This window comes from Rana temporaria, chromosome 3 (assembly GCF_905171775.1).
Source record: "Rana temporaria chromosome 3, aRanTem1.1, whole genome shotgun sequence".
Taxonomy (NCBI): domain Eukaryota; kingdom Metazoa; phylum Chordata; class Amphibia; order Anura; family Ranidae; genus Rana; species Rana temporaria.
The window spans coordinates 329192189-329211918 of record NC_053491.1 but is presented as its reverse complement, the minus strand read 5'-3'; the positions used below and the strand labels follow the sequence as shown (position 1 = coordinate 329211918).

Below are 19730 nucleotides of genomic sequence, written 5' to 3'. Positions count from 1 at the left end.
TGAATGCAGCCCCACTGTGCAGCATATGAATGGAGCCCCACTGTGCAGTATATGAATGCAGCCCCGCCCCCACTGTGCATATAAATGCAGCCCCAATGTGCATGGCACTCACCATGGCATTGCCTCGATCACACACAGCGTGTATCTCCCAAGGTGTGTGTCACGGAACAAACACAAGCTGGCTGGGTCTGTCTTTGGCTGTGCTGTAGCAAGGTCCCGCCCCCCTAGACCAGCTCCTGTGACAGGCGAAACACTGATTCAATCAGTGTTCCATCTATTATCACACAAGCCGGCCTGGGGGGGCGGGACCATTTTCCAGTATCCTGGTAGGCCAGTCCGGCCCTGGACAAGCCTTAAAAATCCATTCAATTTGTTTGCAATCAGACAGGTGCTTGCACTTCACAGTTGTTGGCAGATCTGACTTAAGGAGATTGTACAGTCAGATTGTAAAGTGTATGGCCAGCGTAAGACACAATGCAGATGACACAATAAAATGACAGAAGGGCTTGCGATACATTATGGGATGTGTGAGGTATGACTGAGCTTAGGGCAAAGACATTATTTGTACATTGTGTGCACCCCAGATAAAGGGGTTCCTGGGGTATGCAGCAGAAGAGACAAACAAAATATCTCGTCACAGCACACACTTTCATTTTATAATGTCTGCATTGTAATAACAATACAAACAATAGTTTTTTTTCCACAATCCAATATAAGCTTACTCCTTCTACATGTAAGTGCTGGCTGGATGCTGGTCATATGTTTCCATAACTTCCTGGATTCCCTGCATGCTTTGCAGCTTCTCATCAACTGTTTATTTCAATTTCTAAGGACTACATATCCCATGGTACCTTGCTGCCAGCAAGCAGAGATTCATGTAGTGACTCCGCCTCCTGAAACTCCTCCTCTCAGCGCCTCTGTAGGGCAGAAGACAGGCTCTGTGAAATGTGTAACACAGCAGTGCCTACTCACAGGGCATAGTAAATATGAGTCACAGAATTCAAGTAAATGTGTGGGTATCTTTACAAAGTAAGTTTACAGATTTTAAGATCATTCAGATTAATATGAGTAGACTAGAAATAATTGAAATACATTGTGGAAATATATGATTTTACATCTTGACTATAGATAGGCCTTAAAGCAGAAGCATATGATGACATCCTTCACTGCCTTTTATCACCCAGCTTATACTGGCTGTCCAACTGACCATAATGTTAAAGTACAACTCCACTTTTCATTTAAAAATCCCTAGCTGCACCCCCACCCCACAATAATAATCTAACCTCTCCATCCTGGCGCAAACCTACCACTCCTTGGTGGCAGCCTTCTGTTGTGTTTACATCCTTGATGCAGACATCTCCTCCAGTGCTGGCAACATCTGTGCAGTAACTCACCGAAGATATGACTGGACATAATCCTTAAAACTCTAGCTATACGGCCCCAATTTAAGTCTGTGGGTAGTTACTGTGCAGGCTGGCACTGGAGGGGATTTCTGCATCAAGTATGTGAACACTACAGGAGGCCACCACAGACAGGCAAGTATGCGCTGATGGTTGTGGGGGAAGGGGAGTTTAAAGGTTAGATTCGTTTTGGGGCCTGGGCTTTTTTTGTTAAAAAAATTTAAATAAATTTAAATTATAGACACTGTAGCGATCCACTTTAAGTGCTTTTACATAGAAGCTCCCAGTCCTTTCAGTTCCCAGACATTTCCGTATAAAATAAATGAGGTTGTTCAGACATCTATAAAAAGTGACCTCAGGGGTGAATATCTGCTCCACAGGTGAGCTCAGTGTTCTCTCTGCAATTACCAGCTTGCAGAGGGCTGTTGTCGGAGGCTACGGTGCCAGAGAAATACCCAGGCAGATAGGCAGTGGAGTGAACTGGTTGTGGCAGAGGTTTCCCCCTGGCTGCCATGCTCAAGCACACGCTGTTGGAGGTATGGGACAGGACTCCTCCATAGTGACAGCTGCCTCCAGTGCTGGTCATACGGGACTTCTGCTTCAGATCATGGGATAAGTTTCTGCGGAACCAAAATTTACGCACCTCTGCCTGCACCTATAGTAAGAGAAAATGTTAGTGATTTATTTGTTATAGGTACTTACAGTACTGTGCAAGAGTTTTAAACAGGTGTGAAAAACTGCTGTCAATTAAGGATTCTTTCAGAAAAAGTAGTGTTAATTGTTTATTTTTATCAATTAGCAAAATGGAAAGGTAATATAGAGAAGAGAAATCCAAAACAAATCAAAATTGAATGTGCCTTCAAAACAGCATCATCTCTGCTAGGTACACTTGCACACCATTTTTGAGTAGCTGTGTCTACTTCAGTTATTCCCAGCTTCCAGAAAATGAAATAATATTTTTTTTTTTTTTAATACCACTTCAGACTCACCTAGAAAGGACAGCAAGACTTGCTCACGTTTTTTTGCCCATAACGTCGCTTCAAAGGTTTCGCATCATGTGTGGTTTTTCCCTCATTAGCTTTTTTTTTTTTTTTTTTTGCATTCATTTTCTTTCTTTCTTAGAAAATTATTCATTATTGAACAGCTAAAAAATTATAGTTAACCTCGTTGCCTCAAGGCAGAATACAGCAAAAATATACACAGGGCTCTACCATTTATTCCCCCCTACCCCAGAGAGAAAGGAAATAATTCTAATGTGAATTTACTTTACCACAAAAAATGAAATTTGGGCAAAAAAAATCTAAAAAGTAAGAAGGTTTATTAAAATAAAGTTATCACAATAGCCTGCATTGTACAATACTGTACATACTAATGTGTCAGGCACTAAAAAAGAAGAGTACGGGGAGGGCTCATGGTGATGCCATTTCATATTCCAGGATGCTGGCTGGAGTCTGTAAGACTAGCCATATACAGTTTGATTTCACTTGTTCAGACTGCAAGAAGATTCCCTGTTGGCTACTGTATTCTGATAGCTGCTGCTCCTGTGGCTTTTAAAATACCAGAACAGTTACTGCATCTGATTTTCTGCAGTCACTGTTCAGTGAAGAATATTCCACCCAGCAACCGAAATTGGATGATTTTTTAATTTTATATGGCCAGCTCTGAATAGAAGAGTCAAGCAAGATACTTCCCATCCCCAGCTACAATAGGGCAGAGGAATGTGAATTAGGGTTGGGTATAATGATTCTGGCAAATTTAATTGGCCATGACTTGGGGTTGGGTATAATGATTTTGGCAAATTCAATTGGCCATGAAATTAGATAATTTGCCGACCATTTTGAGTTGTTTAGGTGACATTTTTTGAAAAAAAAAATCTGTACTTTTTTTCATTTAGAGGGTGTGGATTTTATTTGCAGAATATATTTAGGGTAGTTTCGTTTTTCTTTACTTTGTGTGTATTTGATTGCTATTTATGTACTGTTACTTTACATTTTCTATTTTACTTTTATTACGTATTTTTTTTCTTTCTGTAAAAAATACAAATCCATAGCAGTATAAGTATTGGTTAATCCCGCTTCCATTCCTCCCCTATAGGATCCACTCCCATAAATCTTTGCTCTGACACAGAGGCCATGTTCCTTTTTTGTCCTCCTCCTAAGGACCGGTTTAGTTATTCGACTACCTGAAGTTTCTCCTCTCTGCCATCAAGACTGGCCAACGGCAACCACTGGGAAGACAGGCCGCGATACTCCGATAAGCCTTGGCTATTAGCAGGCATCATTTTCATGGAGAAATTTAATCAGTAATCAGTACTGTTGATATTGGGATCTCTCTGTGGGTAGCTTGCAGCAGTTTCCCTAAATGCTGTGTGCAATCATCATAGGTATATGTTCCGCATTAACACCCTTGTATGCTGCCTCTGTGTTTCTGCTATGATTTGATCACCTGTTGCAGGTTGTCTGTCTGTCTGTGCAGTTCACACTGTTCCTAACAGAACTAGGGGACATCATTTTATGTAAGGTTGTGAGATATACCTCCATTCTAAGCAAACATGTTGCTGTTCGATGGAAAATGCAGTGAATAGCCCGAAGTCGGTCTGGGCTCTTGGCCATGTTGAAAAGTATAAAAATATGGATGGAGAATGTGGACACGGTATTCAAGACCATTTTCAGAAACTCTGTAGTTCAGGAGCCGGAGCTGGTGTCGATTTCCATGGTGAGGCTAAAATTGACATCATCTGCATAGTGGCGCGGGTTATGCTCTCATCAGTTATGGCATATGAGTGTTATGGCTGAGGGCTGGTGCCTGGGCTTGCTGATCCCTTCTCTAACAGGCGTAATATAGCATTCCCTTTGTGGGAGTTTCATCTTTGGCAAGCTGGATAGCACTGCAACCCAGCCACAGTTTGCAAGTTGGGGTCCTCAGGACCGGCGCCTGATAGGTCGGAAGACAGTCTAGAGAACAAAGTTCGGAGAGTGTGAGGGTAGAGGGTAGCACGTTTTTACAGACCAGGTCGGGATTTTAGGAAAAGCTGGTGTGGAGACCAGATTTCCCCTCAGAAGTATGCTAAAGCTTGAACTCGGATATCCAAGAAGCTACTGAGTTTGGACATCAGACTTTTGGGACATCAAAATTGTCTTTTTTGGGACATGCATAGTCCATCAGAAGTCCTCCTCATCTCTGATTCATTTTAATGGATTTTTTCCTTACTCTGAGATAATGGAAGCATGTATTCATGCTTTATGTAAGTCACTGGTGTCGCAAAGTGATGCCGCGCCAGTCTATGAATGCAAAAGATTTCAGGGCAGGTACTCGCCCCTCTTTATGGTCATGAAGAGGAATAGCTTGCGGAGGTCAGTTTTGGACCTTGCGTACATGAGACAATTTTCAGCAAGGCATAAGTTCAAGGTGGAAACATTGTCCCTGATTCATAGGGGTCCAGCCAGATGACCGGCTTGTTTCCAATAGTCCTAAGATGCTTACTTTCATGTGCCCATTGTAGAAGACCTCCGTAAGTTCCTTCAGTTCGCTGTAGGTCAAGGCCATCTCCAGCTCTAGCCATTTGGGCTTTCAACATTACCCTGTGTATTTTCAGGGTCGTCTTGGTTGTTATGGTCTTTATCAAAACAAGGAGCATACACCTGCATAGTTACATGGATGTCCTTCTCCTACTGTCCTAAAAAAAAAGGAGCCCAGAGCTCATGTCTTTTCAATGCTCCTCAAATTCGGCTGGCAGCTAAATCTGGAAAAGTCACCTGGAGCCCACTCAGTCTCTTGCGTACCTCAAGGCTCAGTTCGATATAATCAAGGGGACCATTGACTCTGGATCCTGATGTTCTAGATCAGAATACTCCTGGCCCTGCTGTCTTCCCACCTGCTCACCTTTCAGTGTCTAAAATGATTGGCACTATGGTATCTACGGTACCGAGAATAAAGTGGAAGCTGGAGAAGGCGGCTCTTCCTGAAGGGGTTTCTCCAGCAGTGGAAGTCAGGAAGCAGTATTTAGGTCATCTACATAACTCAGTCCTGAGAGTGAGTCCCCTGGTGGCTGCAATGGAGAAACTCATTTTTTTTCTCATTTGTCATTCCATTGCCCCATTTCTTGGTTCACAATCACGTCTGATGCTAGCAATACAGAATGAGGGGGCTTGCTGCCTGCTGGTGATCGATCAAGGCAGGCGGGACTGTCAATTTAACAAGATTGTGTTGAACATTCTAGGGCTACGAGCAACCTTCTGCACCCTACAGGCCTTTCACCATATAACGAAGGGAGCGTCACTGCTCTTAGGTTAGTCAACACTACGGCGGTCTCTTATCTTAAAAGACAAGGGGGACTCACAGCCTGTTCTCTATTACAGGATAATTGTGTCTTGGGCTCAAAAGAATCAACCCTACAAGTCCCCAGAGTCCAATTTTTTTTAGCAGACTTTCTTTCCAGAGTCCAATTGGACAACAATGAATGGTCTTTCTACATGTGGAAGTTTTTAGGGATGCCCTGATGGATCATTGGAAATATGGTAGGACCTGTGCATTCCAATCCTGATTGGGTTTCTACAAAGACTCCAAACAGAGGTTGGAGGTAGTGGCAGTGATGCCTTATTGGGCAATTAGGCCATGGTTCTTCTTGCTAGCACAGCTCAGCTTTCGGAGCCCAATGCACCTTCTCCTCAGGCCAGACCTTCTGTCACTAAGTGCAATTCTACATCCATGTCCAACACGGTTGCGTCTGGTGGTCTGGTTCTCAAGATTGGAAGTCCTCGGCTGGTTTTCCAGAGTCATCTCTGCTCCATTGAATACTAGAAGAATGAATGCAAACAAAGTTTAAAGGAGAATATGGTCAAAGTTGGTTCAAATACATGTCTGCTGCTGACAGATCATGTAGTGACCTAGAAGTTCTAAATATTCTAGGCTTCATCCAGTTGGATTTAGATCAGGCTCTATTGGTCAGCTGCCTCGGAGTTCTAGTGTCAGCTTTTTCAGCCTTCACAGGTGTATTCCAGTCTAGGCATCTTTCGCCGTCCAACAATTCTTCAAGAGAGTAGCTAGGCACAGACCTCGGAGTAAGCAGAGGTTTTCCAAATGGAGTCTACCTCTTGTTCTTAACTCCCCCTCAGTATCTGAAGTGGAGTGTTCTAGGGCTGTCTCTTTTAAAGGCCTCTCTGTCAAGTTTGCCTTTTTCCTGGCCATCACGTTGGTATAAAAAGCCTTAGACATTGATTCACTGGTCATGGAGAACTTTTCTTACGTTCTTTCCAGTTCGAGCGGTGCAGTTACCTCTACTTGACTCAATTCCCAAGGGTGCATGAGACTTTCATGGGAGCCAAGATATTGTTCTGCCAACCTTACAGTTTTAACTTTCGTCCTTTAGACGTGGGAGAGGGCGCCCTGTGGCTTAGTTGGTTAAAGTGCATGCCTAGTAGACAGGAAATCCTGAGTTGACTCCCAGCAGTGCCTTCCTTCAGTTTTTGTAAATATAACTTCACAATATATAATTGATTCCTAAGTTACAACTTTCTTCAGGCCTGTGAACGCCTGTTCATTCTTTTGCCAGAAAGGACAGAGAAACGTGCCTCATCTAGGATGATTGTGGCACAGATTGCCTAGGCCATCCAACAGGCTCATAGAGCCAAGGCTTTGACTCCTTTTGAGGTAGTGTCTCCTCACTTGACCAGGAGTGGGTCTACTCCTTGGGCAGCTTTACAGCATGGTTACCCAAAATAGTCTGTAGGGCGGCCTTGTGGTCCTCGATAAATATGTGATCAATATGTTTAAGTACCAGTAAATTGACTTGATTCCCCCATCCACACAGATACAGTCCGGTCCATAAATATTGGGACATCGACACAATTCTAATATTTTTGGCTCTATGCACCACCACAATGGATTTGAAATGAAACGAACAAGATGTGCTTTAACTGCAGACTTTCAGCCTTAATTTGAGGGTATTTACATCCAAATCAGGTGAACGGTGTAGGAATTACAACAGTTTGAATATGTGCCTCCCACTTTTTAAGGGACCAAACGTAATGGGACAATGTGACTGCCCAGCTGGCCAGGTGTGTGTTATTCCCTCATTATCCCATTTGCAAGGAGCAGATAAAAGGTCCAGAGTTCATTTCAAGTGTGCTTTTTGCATTTGGAATCTGTTGCCGTCAACTCTGAATATGAGTTCCTGCTGAACTGGCCAATTTTGATCCATTTATGGGCAGGCTGGTTGTACACAAGTTGATTACAAGTGTACAACCAGCCTGTTGGAAAATGTTCTCTTGATCAGTGCCACTGGCTCTAGCCAGTAGTGCTGATGAGTGTATTCTGATGGCGGGGAATCTCCCTGCTGTCAGATTATAATATCTCAGCGGGAGTTACAGTCAGGTCCATAAATATTGGCAAAAATAATGTTTTTAGGGAAAAAGGGGGGGATGGGAAAAGCGCAAGTAGAGTCACTAGTGTACTAAGTATCTCAAATAGAGAGTACTTAAGTGGGGTCATCCGATGAATATCGGTGCTGTTACCGTAACCTTTTAAGGCATTGGATAAATAAATGAAAAAGATGAGTTTGGGGGATGGGAATTAGTTTAAGAAAAAACCGGAGGATTTAGATAAGAGGGTTACTATTAGTAGCAGTGATTGACCATGAGACTTAATTAGAAATATATCAAAAATATGAAATTTATTTAACACAGTTCATAAGGCTATAAAGGATTTTTAATAGTGTTATTATCAGATATAAGATCTAATAGATATTTAAAGTTCCTGAACACATGTAACGAGACTGACAAGACTAACAATGACTACAATTAAAGACGCCCGACTGCGCGTGCTAGAAGTTCACACAACAATGACATGCATCATCTATTAGTAGCAATTTTAAAATAGTCCTGGCATGAGTCGTGGGGACTATGTAGTAAGTAATCATACGTGGGAATCCATAACGGTCTCACCACATTAATGATATTTGAAATGTCAAATAGATGCAGTATATGGTGGGTGAACCTATGATTAAGGAGAAAAGGAGAGAAAGGGAAATGTGTAGTGTGTCTTATGTCTGTCAATACCCAGAATAAAGTAAATATATAATGCAATATTGTTTACAAATATAGTGGGAGTCCGAACAACATACTAGGCAAAAAGTGTGTGATGTGATACTAAATAACTTTTCAAAGTTCCAGCTAAATTAGTATCCTCTAGAGCAAGTTGGACAATGATACTTTGTTGGTAAGGTTGAATACTCAGTATCAATATTGGCTTGATCAAGCAAAATGATTTATACATGTATATATTGATGAGAATGTCCAGTTAAGTTTCCATTTGTAAATTAATTTCTGGTAGTGCAATAATAATGTTGGTATTATTTAAACGACAGGCAAAAAATCAGGCATCATTAGGAACTGCTGTCCATCACGTATATTGAAGTGTCAGTATAATTTATGCTGCTTGCAATTAATTACCCATTCGTTACCTTGGTATAGATGTAGTTTGGTCTTTGATCATCCGATCTTATATAGGTAAAATTACCGACCTTTATTTGTTGTTCATCTAGTTAGTAACGATATCCATGGTTGTGTTATAGCAAGTTTTCCAGCAGAATTCAAATGGTCCAAATGGTCATTGCTGACCTTGATGCGCTGATTGTATTAATTTCCCGGAATGTTGTTTTCCTTGCAGTGTTTTGTTGAGGAGGCCGCTCTATTGGCACTAGATTGCATCTGTGCCTTGGAACAAACTTACAAGTAGTTTGTCTGTCATGGGCCGTCTCTTCCGTTCGACGGCTTGTAAGTTGTTCTATCAAGAGAGCCGTTCTCTCCTTCTCCCGTCAGTCGGCTGAACGCCGGTATAGGCGTAGCGGGCGTCTAGCTGTGACGTCGACGCGTTTCGCCGTGCTTAGTGGCGTAGCTTCTTCCTGGACGTGCTACACAGTTGGTCAATGGGTGTTTTGTATTGATGTCTTAATTGGTGTCAAGCTGAGATCGCAATCATTCTCAGGTTTGTGTCAATGATTGGCACAATGCGGTACACTGTTGTGGAGGAACTTTCAATTTTAAATGAAACAGTCTATAATGTAAATTTGCACTACTGAATCGAAATCATAAATATCTGACATGTATTCATCAATGCTGGCAGCCATTATCCTTTTTTTGAGAAGTAATTTTAAGCTGTTCTGTCAGTAGGGATAATTATCTAGTTAGTAAGTATCAGTGTTGGAAAATGCAGTTGGAAATAAACACTGAAAGATTATAGGCATAGAGTAAGATGGTGCAGTTGTTCATGCAATCAGAAAATGGAACTAGAAAGAGCTATTATGATACTAGGAAGATAGTATCAACTGGATTATTGGATAACCAGTAAATTTGTGATTTATTCGGATTGCGCGACGGTATTATTAGATGTTAAATTTAATTTTAATTTTGATTTTAAATACGTTTATAATGAAAAGCTATGGGTTCAAAAAGACCTGTAAATTTAATTCTGTGTTTAGGCCGGCCGGCATAAGCGATTTTAAACGATAAATCCAGAATTTTTCTTTTTGCAACAGTATTTTGTCAAAATCACCACGTCGGCTCGATAGTTTTAGCTGGTAAATGCCTTTTACTGTTAATCCTCGGGAGTCACGGTTATGGAATTGGGCGAAGTGTTTTGCTAGGGGCTTTTCTGGGATTTTTTCCTTCTCATTTATTTCCCTCAAATGCTCGCCAATTCGTATCTTCAAGGGGCGTTTGGTTTTCCCGATGTAAATTTTATTACAGGGGCATGTGATCATGTAGATCACACGTTCCGTAAGGCAATTTATTAGACCCTTGATCTCGAAAGATTTTTCTCCCATAGAATCCTGGAATTTGGACGTTCGGTCGACATATGGGCAAATGTGGCACTTGGTGCAAGGGAACATCCCTTGGGAGCGAGGGTAATTTGTAAGCCATGTGGGATCAGAGACCCGTATGTATTCTGATCTAATTAGCCTATCGCCAATGTTTTGGGCTCTGCGTGCCACAAGCTTTGGTTTGTCACTCACTATTTTTGCTAATAATGGGGCATTAGTTAGAATGCCCCAATGTTTTTCGAGGACAGTTCGTACTTCCTCCCACTGTGTTCCGAAAGGAGTGATAATCCGTATAGGTTGAATTGAATTTTGGGGCAATTTGTCTGTTGAGTCATTTTTAATTGTGAGTAATTCATTACGCTCTCTATTTGCTGCTTTTTTGCGGGCATTCTTTATTTGTCTGTGAGAGTATCCACGTTCACGAAATCTATTGTAAAGATCCTGGCTCTCGCGGTAGTAATCGCTTGGTTTGGAACAATTGCGCTTGATGCGCAAAAATTGTCCTATTGGAATACCATTTTTAAGCGAGGCAGGATGGTGACTTGTGGCATGAAGCAGCGTGTTCGCGGCTGTGTCCTTGCGGTAGGTGCTGGTATTAATGTGTCCATCCTCTAGTCTAATTCTCAAGTCGAGGAACGATAGTTCATGTGTGTGTGAGGTATATGTCAAGCGTATATTTCGTTGGTTATCATTTAGTTCACACATGAACAGCTGAAGCTGTTCAATAGTGCCTCGCCACAACATGAGCACGTCGTCGATGTACCGCCACCAGGTGATTACATGGCGGCGGTACATCGACGTCGTGTATACGTCCTCTGCCTCCCAGAGTCCTAAGTGCAGGCATGCATAAGCAGGTGCCCATGCTGCACCCATGGACGTACCTCTTATCTGGCGATAGTATGTGCCCATGAATTGAAAGTTGTTATTGTTCAGAGCAAACTCCAGCATCTCAGAGATGAACTCATTTTGGGGGCCTGCCAATGGGTATGCTTCATCCAAGAAAGTCTGTACCGCTGTAATTCCTATTTCATGTGGTATCGAGGTATACAATGATTCCACATCGATACTAACAAGAAGTGTACTCGGCGGTATTGGTTCAGCGCTGAGGTCCTGGAGCTTACCTAGTACGTGCTGTGTATCCTGGACAAATGATGGTAGGTTATTGACCATCTCTTTAAGTAGTCCATCAAGGTATTTTCCTGTGCACTCAAGGGGTCCCTGGCAGGCAGAGACAATGGGTCTACCTGGTGGTTCTCTAAGGTCCTTGTGGATCTTGGGTATTATATAAAATGTTGGTATATTGTAATTTTGTACACTTAGGTAGTTATATTCCTTATTGGTAAGCAGCCCTTCGTCCCTAGCTAGTAGGAGTTTATAATTTAGATTAGAGACAACCAAAGGCAATGGGTTATGATCTAATTTCGTGTAGGTTGAAATATCGCTCAATAGTCGCTTTGCTTCGCGTTCATATTGTTCTTGAGTAAGAATTACCACATTGCCACCTTTGTCACTATTTTTTATGACTATATTTTTATTAGACTCTAACTCATGTAGGGCCTGTCTTTCATTAGTAGTTAGATTGTCTCTATATTTTTTACTCCAATCAATTTTTTCTAGGTCACTTTGCACCATGTCCAGGAACATCTGTAGCCATCGATTTTTAGATAGTGTTGGCATTCGTAGTGATCTTATAGTCAAATTTGGCCGTCTAATCATTTGGGATGGTTCATCATCGGATGACTGGTTCTCATCCAGTAGGGAATTTAGCATATCGAGTGCACGTTGGTCATCTGGTTGTATTAATTCAGGTTTGTCAACTACAGCGCTATCTTTCGAGAACAAGGATCGATAAAAGACCTTGCGGAGAAATAGGGTGATATCTTTGAAAACAGTAAATTCATCCATATTTGCTGCTGGGGAAAAGGTCATTCCTTTTTGCAGGAGTTTCAAATGATCGGAGGATAAATCGAGATCAGACAAATTCACTACTTTAAGATCGTTGACGATCAATGATTGTTGTGTGCCACTCATATTATTTAGTTCTTTTGACTCCTCGTGTGTGTCCGTTCGTAAGTACCTCTGGTTTGTTGAGATTTTTTGGGGGGCTGTTTTGACTTTTGAGGTGATGTGGGATGATCCTCCAGAGGTACCCCGTGTTGGTCTAAAAAAATGACCGATTTTGTTATTTCCTCCTCTGTGTCACTCTGTGGTTTTTCGCGTCGCTGTCGTGATTGTGAGCGTGTTTGGCGATTCACAGATCTGCCACGCATACGATGTTTTGTGAGATCAAAAATATCTCCCTTTTCAAAATCCGTTTTATCACGTTTGAATTTACTTTGTTTAGTGATTTTCAAATTTAATTGGATTTTTTCAATATCTTTTTTTAGTTGTTCGTTTTGTTTAGTAAATTCTTCCTCATCTTTGAGTCCATCTAGTTCTTGGGCACTGATTTTGATTTGTTGTTGTATATTAGTCAACTGTTGTTTTTCCTCCTCGACTATCAGTTCCATGACAGATAGTCCATGTTTAATACAAAGATCTTTCCATTTAGGGAGAAAACTATCTGTATGTAGGTGTTCTGCTGGTATAGTTTTATCCCGCAGTCCCCTGGGGACTATTTTATGTAAAATGTAAGTCTCCAGTGAGGATACGTCCCACTTTCTATTCAAATGTTTGATTAAGAGTTTTTTGTGCTCTTTGAATTTGTTTTTAATTTCTTCGTTTTGGTCAAGTGTCTGCGGGGTATCACTATTAAAAGCAGATTGTATCTCTCTATCTATGTCATCACCTAAGGTGAAGGCCATATCAAATTAAATTATGATTTTGGTGGTGCAAATTAGACTGTGCTGTTTGTTTGGTTATGTGACCTTGCTGGAAATGACCATAGTGGTCAGGTGATTATATCAAAAATAATGTTTTTAGGGAAAAAGGGGGGGATGGGAAAAGCGCAAGTAGAGTCACTAGTGTACTAAGTATCTCAAATAGAGAGTACTTAAGTGGGGTCATCCGATGAATATCGGTGCTGTTACCGTAACCTTTTAAGGCATTGGATAAATAAATGAAAAAGATGAGTTTGGGGGATGGGAATTAGTTTAAGAAAAAACCGGAGGATTTAGATAAGAGGGTTACTATTAGTAGCAGTGATTGACCATGAGACTTAATTAGAAATATATCAAAAATATGAAATTTATTTAACACAGTTCATAAGGCTATAAAGGATTTTTAATAGTGTTATTATCAGATATAAGATCTAATAGATATTTAAAGTTCCTGAACACATGTAACGAGACTGACAAGACTAACAATGACTACAATTAAAGACGCCCGACTGCGCGTGCTAGAAGTTCACACAACAATGACATGCATCATCTATTAGTAGCAATTTTAAAATAGTCCTGGCATGAGTCGTGGGGACTATGTAGTAAGTAATCATACGTGGGAATCCATAACGGTCTCACCACATTAATGATATTTGAAATGTCAAATAGATGCAGTATATGGTGGGTGAACCTATGATTAAGGAGAAAAGGAGAGAAAGGGAAATGTGTAGTGTGTCTTATGTCTGTCAATACCCAGAATAAAGTAAATATATAATGCAATATTGTTTACAAATATAGTGGGAGTCCGAACAACATACTAGGCAAAAAGTGTGTGATGTGATACTAAATAACTTTTCAAAGTTCCAGCTAAATTAGTATCCTCTAGAGCAAGTTGGACAATGATACTTTGTTGGTAAGGTTGAATACTCAGTATCAATATTGGCTTGATCAAGCAAAATGATTTATACATGTATATATTGCTGAGAATGTCCAGTTAAGTTTCCATTTGTAAATCAATTTCTGGTAGTGCAATAATAATGTTGGTATTATTTAAACGACAGGCAAAAAATCAGGCATCATTAGGAACTGCTGTAAATATTGGCACATCGACACAATTTTAATTGTTTTGGCTCTATACACCACCAGAATGGATTTGAAATGAAACAAACAAGATGTGCTTTAACTGCAGACTTTCGGCTTTAATTTGAGGGTATTTACATCCAAATCAGGTAAACGGTGTAGGAATTACAACAGTTTGTATATGTGCCTCCCACTTTTTAAAGGACCAAAAGTAATGGGACAGATTAACAATCATACATCAAACTTTCACTTTTTAATACTTGGTTGCAAATCCTTTGAAGTCAATTACAGCCTGAAGTGTGGTGATGCTCTGCCAGGCCTCTACTGCAACTGTCTTCAGTTCCTGCTTGCTCTTGGGGCATTTTCCCTTTAGTTTTGTCTTCAGCAAGTGAAATGCATGCTCAATTGCATGCAGGTCAGGTGATTGACTTGGCGATTGCATAACATTCCACTTCTTTGCCTTAAAAACTAATTTGGTTGCTTTCGCAGTATGCTTCGGGTCATTGTCCATATGCACTGTGAAGCGCCGTCCAATGAGTTCTGAAGCATTTGGCTAAATATGAGCAGATAATATTGCCCGAAACACTTCAGAATTAATTTTCTGCTTTTGTCAACAGTCACATCATCAATAAATACAAGAGAACCAGTTCCATTGGCAGCCATACATGCCCACGCCATGACACTACCACCACCATGCATCACTGATGAGGTGTTATGCTTTGGCTCATGATCAGTTCCTTTCCTTCTCCATACTCTTCTCTTCCCATCACTCTGGTACAAGTTGATCCTGGTCTCATCTGTCCATAAGATGTTGTTCCAGAACTGTGAAGGCTTTTTTAGATGTTGTTTGGAAAACTCTAATCTGGCCTTCCTGTTTTTGAGGCTCACCAATGGTTTACATTTGTGGTGAACCCTCTGTATTCACTGGTGAAGTCTTTTCTTGATTGTTGACTTTGACACACATACACCTACCTCCTGGAGAGTATTCTTGATCTGGCCAACTGTTGTGAAGGGTGTTTTATTCACCAGGGAAAGAATCCTTCGGTCATCCACCATAGTTGTTTTCCATGGTCTTCCGGGTCTTTTGGTGTTGCTGTTACGGAACCATGAACCAGACGTACAACAAGAGATAAGTGAAAATAAGAAGGCTTTATTGAAAATCAAGCTGTAAAGCAAAAGTCCAAACGGATGGTGAAACCGAAGCAGAGTCTTGCGAAGCCAGAGGTCAGGAACCAGAAGGGTAGTCGGACGAAGCCAGGATCAGGAACCAGCAGGGAAGTCAGACGAAGCCAGGATCAGACACCAGCAGGGAAGTCAGACGAAGCCAGGATCAGGAACCAGCAGGGAAGTCAGACGAAGCCAGGATCGGAACCAGAAGCAGCAGCAGTCTTAGAAGCATGTGAACACAGGAGGAACAAGCAAGGAACTGAAGCCACAGACCTCCTATATATATATGAGCCAGGCATCCAGCTCCTCCCAGTGGGAAGGAGGAGCCGCAGGGTGGGAGGCTACAAGAGACCCAGAAACCAAGATGGCCGCCAGCACATGTCAAACGAAGGAGACAGGAGAGAGGTAAGACCATGACAGTTGCTAAGCTCACCGATGCATTCTTTCTTTTTAAGGATGTTCCGAACAGTTGATTTGGCCACACCTAATGTTTTTGCTACCTCTCTGATGGGTTTGTTTTGTTTTTTCAGCCCATATGATGGCTTGCTTCACTGATAGTGACAGCTCTTTGGATCTCATATTGAGAGTTGACGGCAACAGATTCCAAATGCAAATAGCACACTTGAAATGAACTCTGGACCTTTTATCTGCTCCTTGTAAATGGGATAATGAGGAAATAACACACACCTGGCCATGGAACAGCTGAGCAGCCAATTGTCCCATTACTTTTGGTCCCTTAAAAAGTGTGAAGCACATATACAAACTGTTGCAATTCCTACACCGTTCACCTGATTTGGATGTAAATTCCCTTTAACTGCAGACTTTCAGCTTTAATTTAAGCACATCTTGTTTGTTTCATTTCAAATCCATTGTGGTGGTGTATAGAGCCACAACGATTAAAATTGTGTCTATGTCCCAATATGTATGGACTTGACTGTAACTCCTGCTGAGATATTATAATCTGACAGCAGGGAGATTCCCCCGCCATCAGAATACACTCATCAGCACTACTGGCTAGACCCAGTGGCACTGATCAAGAGAACATTTTCCAACAGGCTGGTTATACACTTGTGATCAACTTGTGTACAACAAGCCTGCCCATACATGGATTGAAATTGGCCAGTTCAGCAGGAAGTTTTGTTCCAATATGGCTGGCTTAGGAGGATTTTTTTTGCAGAACAGGTCCAGAATTGTTGAACGTACAAAACAAACAAAAAAAAACCTTATTAATATATGCAAATTGCACAACAGGCCTCTTACCTCTCCATTGCAGAAACAATAGATAATGGCCACAAAGAACCCCTAGGAACAGAAAACAAGAAACATCAGGATTTGTAGAAAAGGAGAAGCAGCTGCATGTATACGGAGAACACGTGATGTGATTTTATGGGGAAACACTGAAATGAACAGGAGTGCAAAGTACACACAAGTATATACTACAGTCCACATTGATTCTATAGTAGTTCAAAGTAAGATTTTCCTGGGATCTGTTTATTTTTGCAAAACACACACTCACTCTGGGATTAATATAAGTGGAAACTGAATTAACCTCATTAATGTTTTTTGTTTGCAGGTGGAAACCAGAACACTCAGGAAAGTCACAAAAAGGATGTCAGAATGTCATCTAAATAGATTATGACAAATAAGTCAAGATAGTCCCGAAAACCTCTGTGGAGGTATATAGAGACCAAGTTTTGGGTTTCTAGTTTTGGATAGAGTGTTCATGGCTCCGTTAGGTTTTTATCCCTGTCTCCACCTGGGAGATCCACACTCTTTATTTGTCTTGGTGATGGCCCTGGGACAAATAGTGCTGCGATATCCAAAATGTAACCTCTGCCACCTCATTAGGAATAGGGAAACCGCAAGGGAAATGTTCCACTGTGAACACCAATTCCAGTGACATAAGTCTTAAAGCGGAGGTTCACCCCAAAAAAAAATTTTTTAACATTACATTCAGCCGAGTTGTCAGAATGACAATCGGCTGTTTTTTTTTATTTCATTGCCGTACATACCGTATTTTCACCGCCGCTTCCGGGTATGTAATCTGCGGGACTAGGCGTTCCTAATTGATTGACATCCTTCCGCCTGGCGCATACAGCGCGTCACGAGTTGCCGAAAGAAGCCGAACGTCGGTGCGCAAGCGCCGTATAGAGCCGACTCGCAGTCCGGCTTCTTTCGGCAACTCGTGACGCGCTGTATGCGCCGGTCGGAAGGATGTAAATCAATTAGGAACGTCCAGTCCCGCAGATTACATACCCGGAAGCGGCGGTGAAAATACGGTTTATACGGCAAAGAAATAAAAAAAAAAACAGCCGATTTTCATTCTGACGACTCAGCTGAATGTAATGTTAAAACATTTTTTTGGGGTGAACCCCCGCTTTAAGCTGGCCATACATGAATCAAAATTCGACCATTTCAGCAGGGACCCGCTGAATTTCAATAAATGTATGGGCATGGAGGCTGTACAAAAGTCAATCTACCAATTGATTTTTGTACTGTATAACCATCCTGGCGGAAGTCTCCTTGCGGTCAAATGATGGGGAGGATTTCCCCCATCCAGATCAAGTGTGTGGATGGGCAAATTAAGTCGTTTTTTTTTCGACCTGCTGATTTAATGAAAAAACTGTCATTTATGGGTTGCTTTAGACTGAAATTCTGCTCCCATTTGGTAAAGATTTCCTTTCACTTCCGCTTGTTACTTTAAGAAAGAAAAAATCAATTGGCCAAAACAGCAAAAAAATAAATAAATAAAAAACTGACAGGGTTTTTAACCCTTCCTTGTTGTATCTGAAACGTAGAAAAATGTTTTTAACTTTAAAGCAGACCACATTGCAGAAGTGCATTCTCCTTGTATTTGAGATCATCAGCTTCCAAAAGATCCCACAAAAAGGCTGAATGCCATCACCTTTAAAGTGGTTGTAAAGGTTTGTTTTTTATTTTCTAAATAGGTTCCTTTAAGCTAGTGCATTGTTCATTCATTTACCTTTTTCCTTCGATTTCCCTTCTAAATGTTTTTTTTCTTTGTCTGAATTTCTCACATCCTGTAAGCTTGCCCCCAATATCCAAGCCGTTCTGGCTGGGGGTTAGTCAGCCAGAACAGCTTACTGAGGAGGAACAGGAAGTAAGAAATTCAGACAAAGAAAACAAAGAAAAAAAACATTTAGAAGGGAAATGGAAGGAAAAGGTAAGTGAACCAACAATGCACTAGCTTAAAGAAACCTACAGTATTTAGAAAATACAATTGAACCTTTACAACCCCTTTAAGTAGGTGAACACACCAGAAGCTAAATGGCAAGTATTCCTTTTTGTCCCAATAATATATCTGTTTTAGGTTTAAATTAGCAATTTTTATTTTGGGGTGGGGGCTAGGAAAAAGGCAGGCCTTGCATTTTTGTGCATGGGTTTCTTTTAGGGTTGTCCAGATACCGATACCAGTATCGGTATCGGGACCGATACCGAGTATTTGCGCTAGTACTCGTACTCGCGCAAATACTCCCGATACCAAAATAGAATACTTTTTTTTTTTTGTGACATCGAACACAAATTGGATGGCACTGATAGGTGGCACTGGCATTGATTGAATGGCACTCATAAATGGATGGCACTGATAGGTGGCACTGGCATTGATTGGGTGGCACTGATGAGATGCACTAATAAGCTGCCTCCCTGCACTGATGCACTAATGGGCACTGATAGGTGGCACTGGCTAGCTGCACTTTTGGGCACTGGCACCGATGAGCTGCACTGACAGTGATCACTCCTTCAATGATATGTAGTTTTCCAGTACCGTATGCTAAAAAACAGCCCCACACCATGATGTACCAGTTCTTCATAATTCTAAAGAAAATATCTTTGGTCTGTATTGTGGTTTGAAAACGGTCACATGACATTAAAAAAAAGTATCGGTATTCGGTATCGGCGACTACTTCAAAAAAAGTATCGGTACTTGTACTCGGTCCTAAAAAAGAGGTATCGGGACAACCCTAGTTTCTTTAACCACTTCCCGCCCGGCCTATGGCCGATTTACTTACGGGAAGTGGTTTTGAAATCCTGACAGGACGTTCCTGGACGTCCTGCAGGATTTCATGCCGTGCGCGCCCGTAGGGGCGCACATCGCGGCGATCGGTGATGCGGGGTGTCAGTCTGACACCCTGCATCTCCGATCTCGGTAAAGAGCCTCCGGCGGAGACTCTTTACCACGTGATCAGCCGTGTCCAATCACGGCTGATCACGATGTAAACAGGAAGAGCCGTCGATGGCTCTTCCTCACTCGCATCTGACAGACGCGAGTGTAGGAGAGCCGATCGGCGGCTCTCCTGACAGGGGGGGTTCGCGCTGATTGTTTATCAGCGCAGCCCCCTATCGGATAGCCACACTGGACCACCAGGGAAGCCCACCCTGGACCACCAGGGTGAGCCAAACAAAATAAAAAAAGCCTGCAGAAAA

General features: G+C 41.7%; 1 protein-coding gene across 3 annotated transcripts in view; it reads right to left on the bottom strand.

The window, feature by feature from the left end:
- Positions 1 to 352: 352 nt before the first annotated feature.
- LOC120932536 (parathyroid hormone/parathyroid hormone-related peptide receptor-like) overlaps positions 353 to 19730 on the bottom strand; it is a 75070-nt gene continuing 55692 nt past the window's right edge. Inside the window, exons 12-14 of one of the 3 annotated variants that reach the window (XM_040344994.1) lie at positions 16545 to 16586; positions 1809 to 2055; positions 353 to 917 (exon numbers count right to left, since the gene is read on the bottom strand). In XM_040344994.1, coding sequence (XP_040200928.1) covers positions 874 to 917; positions 1809 to 2055; positions 16545 to 16586 — 333 coding nt within the window. In that variant the 3' untranslated portion in view covers positions 353 to 873. Of the gene's footprint in view, positions 918 to 1286; positions 2056 to 16544; positions 16587 to 19730 lie in introns of those variants that run through there. The other 2 variants (XM_040344995.1, XM_040344993.1) reach the window with 2 other exon arrangements.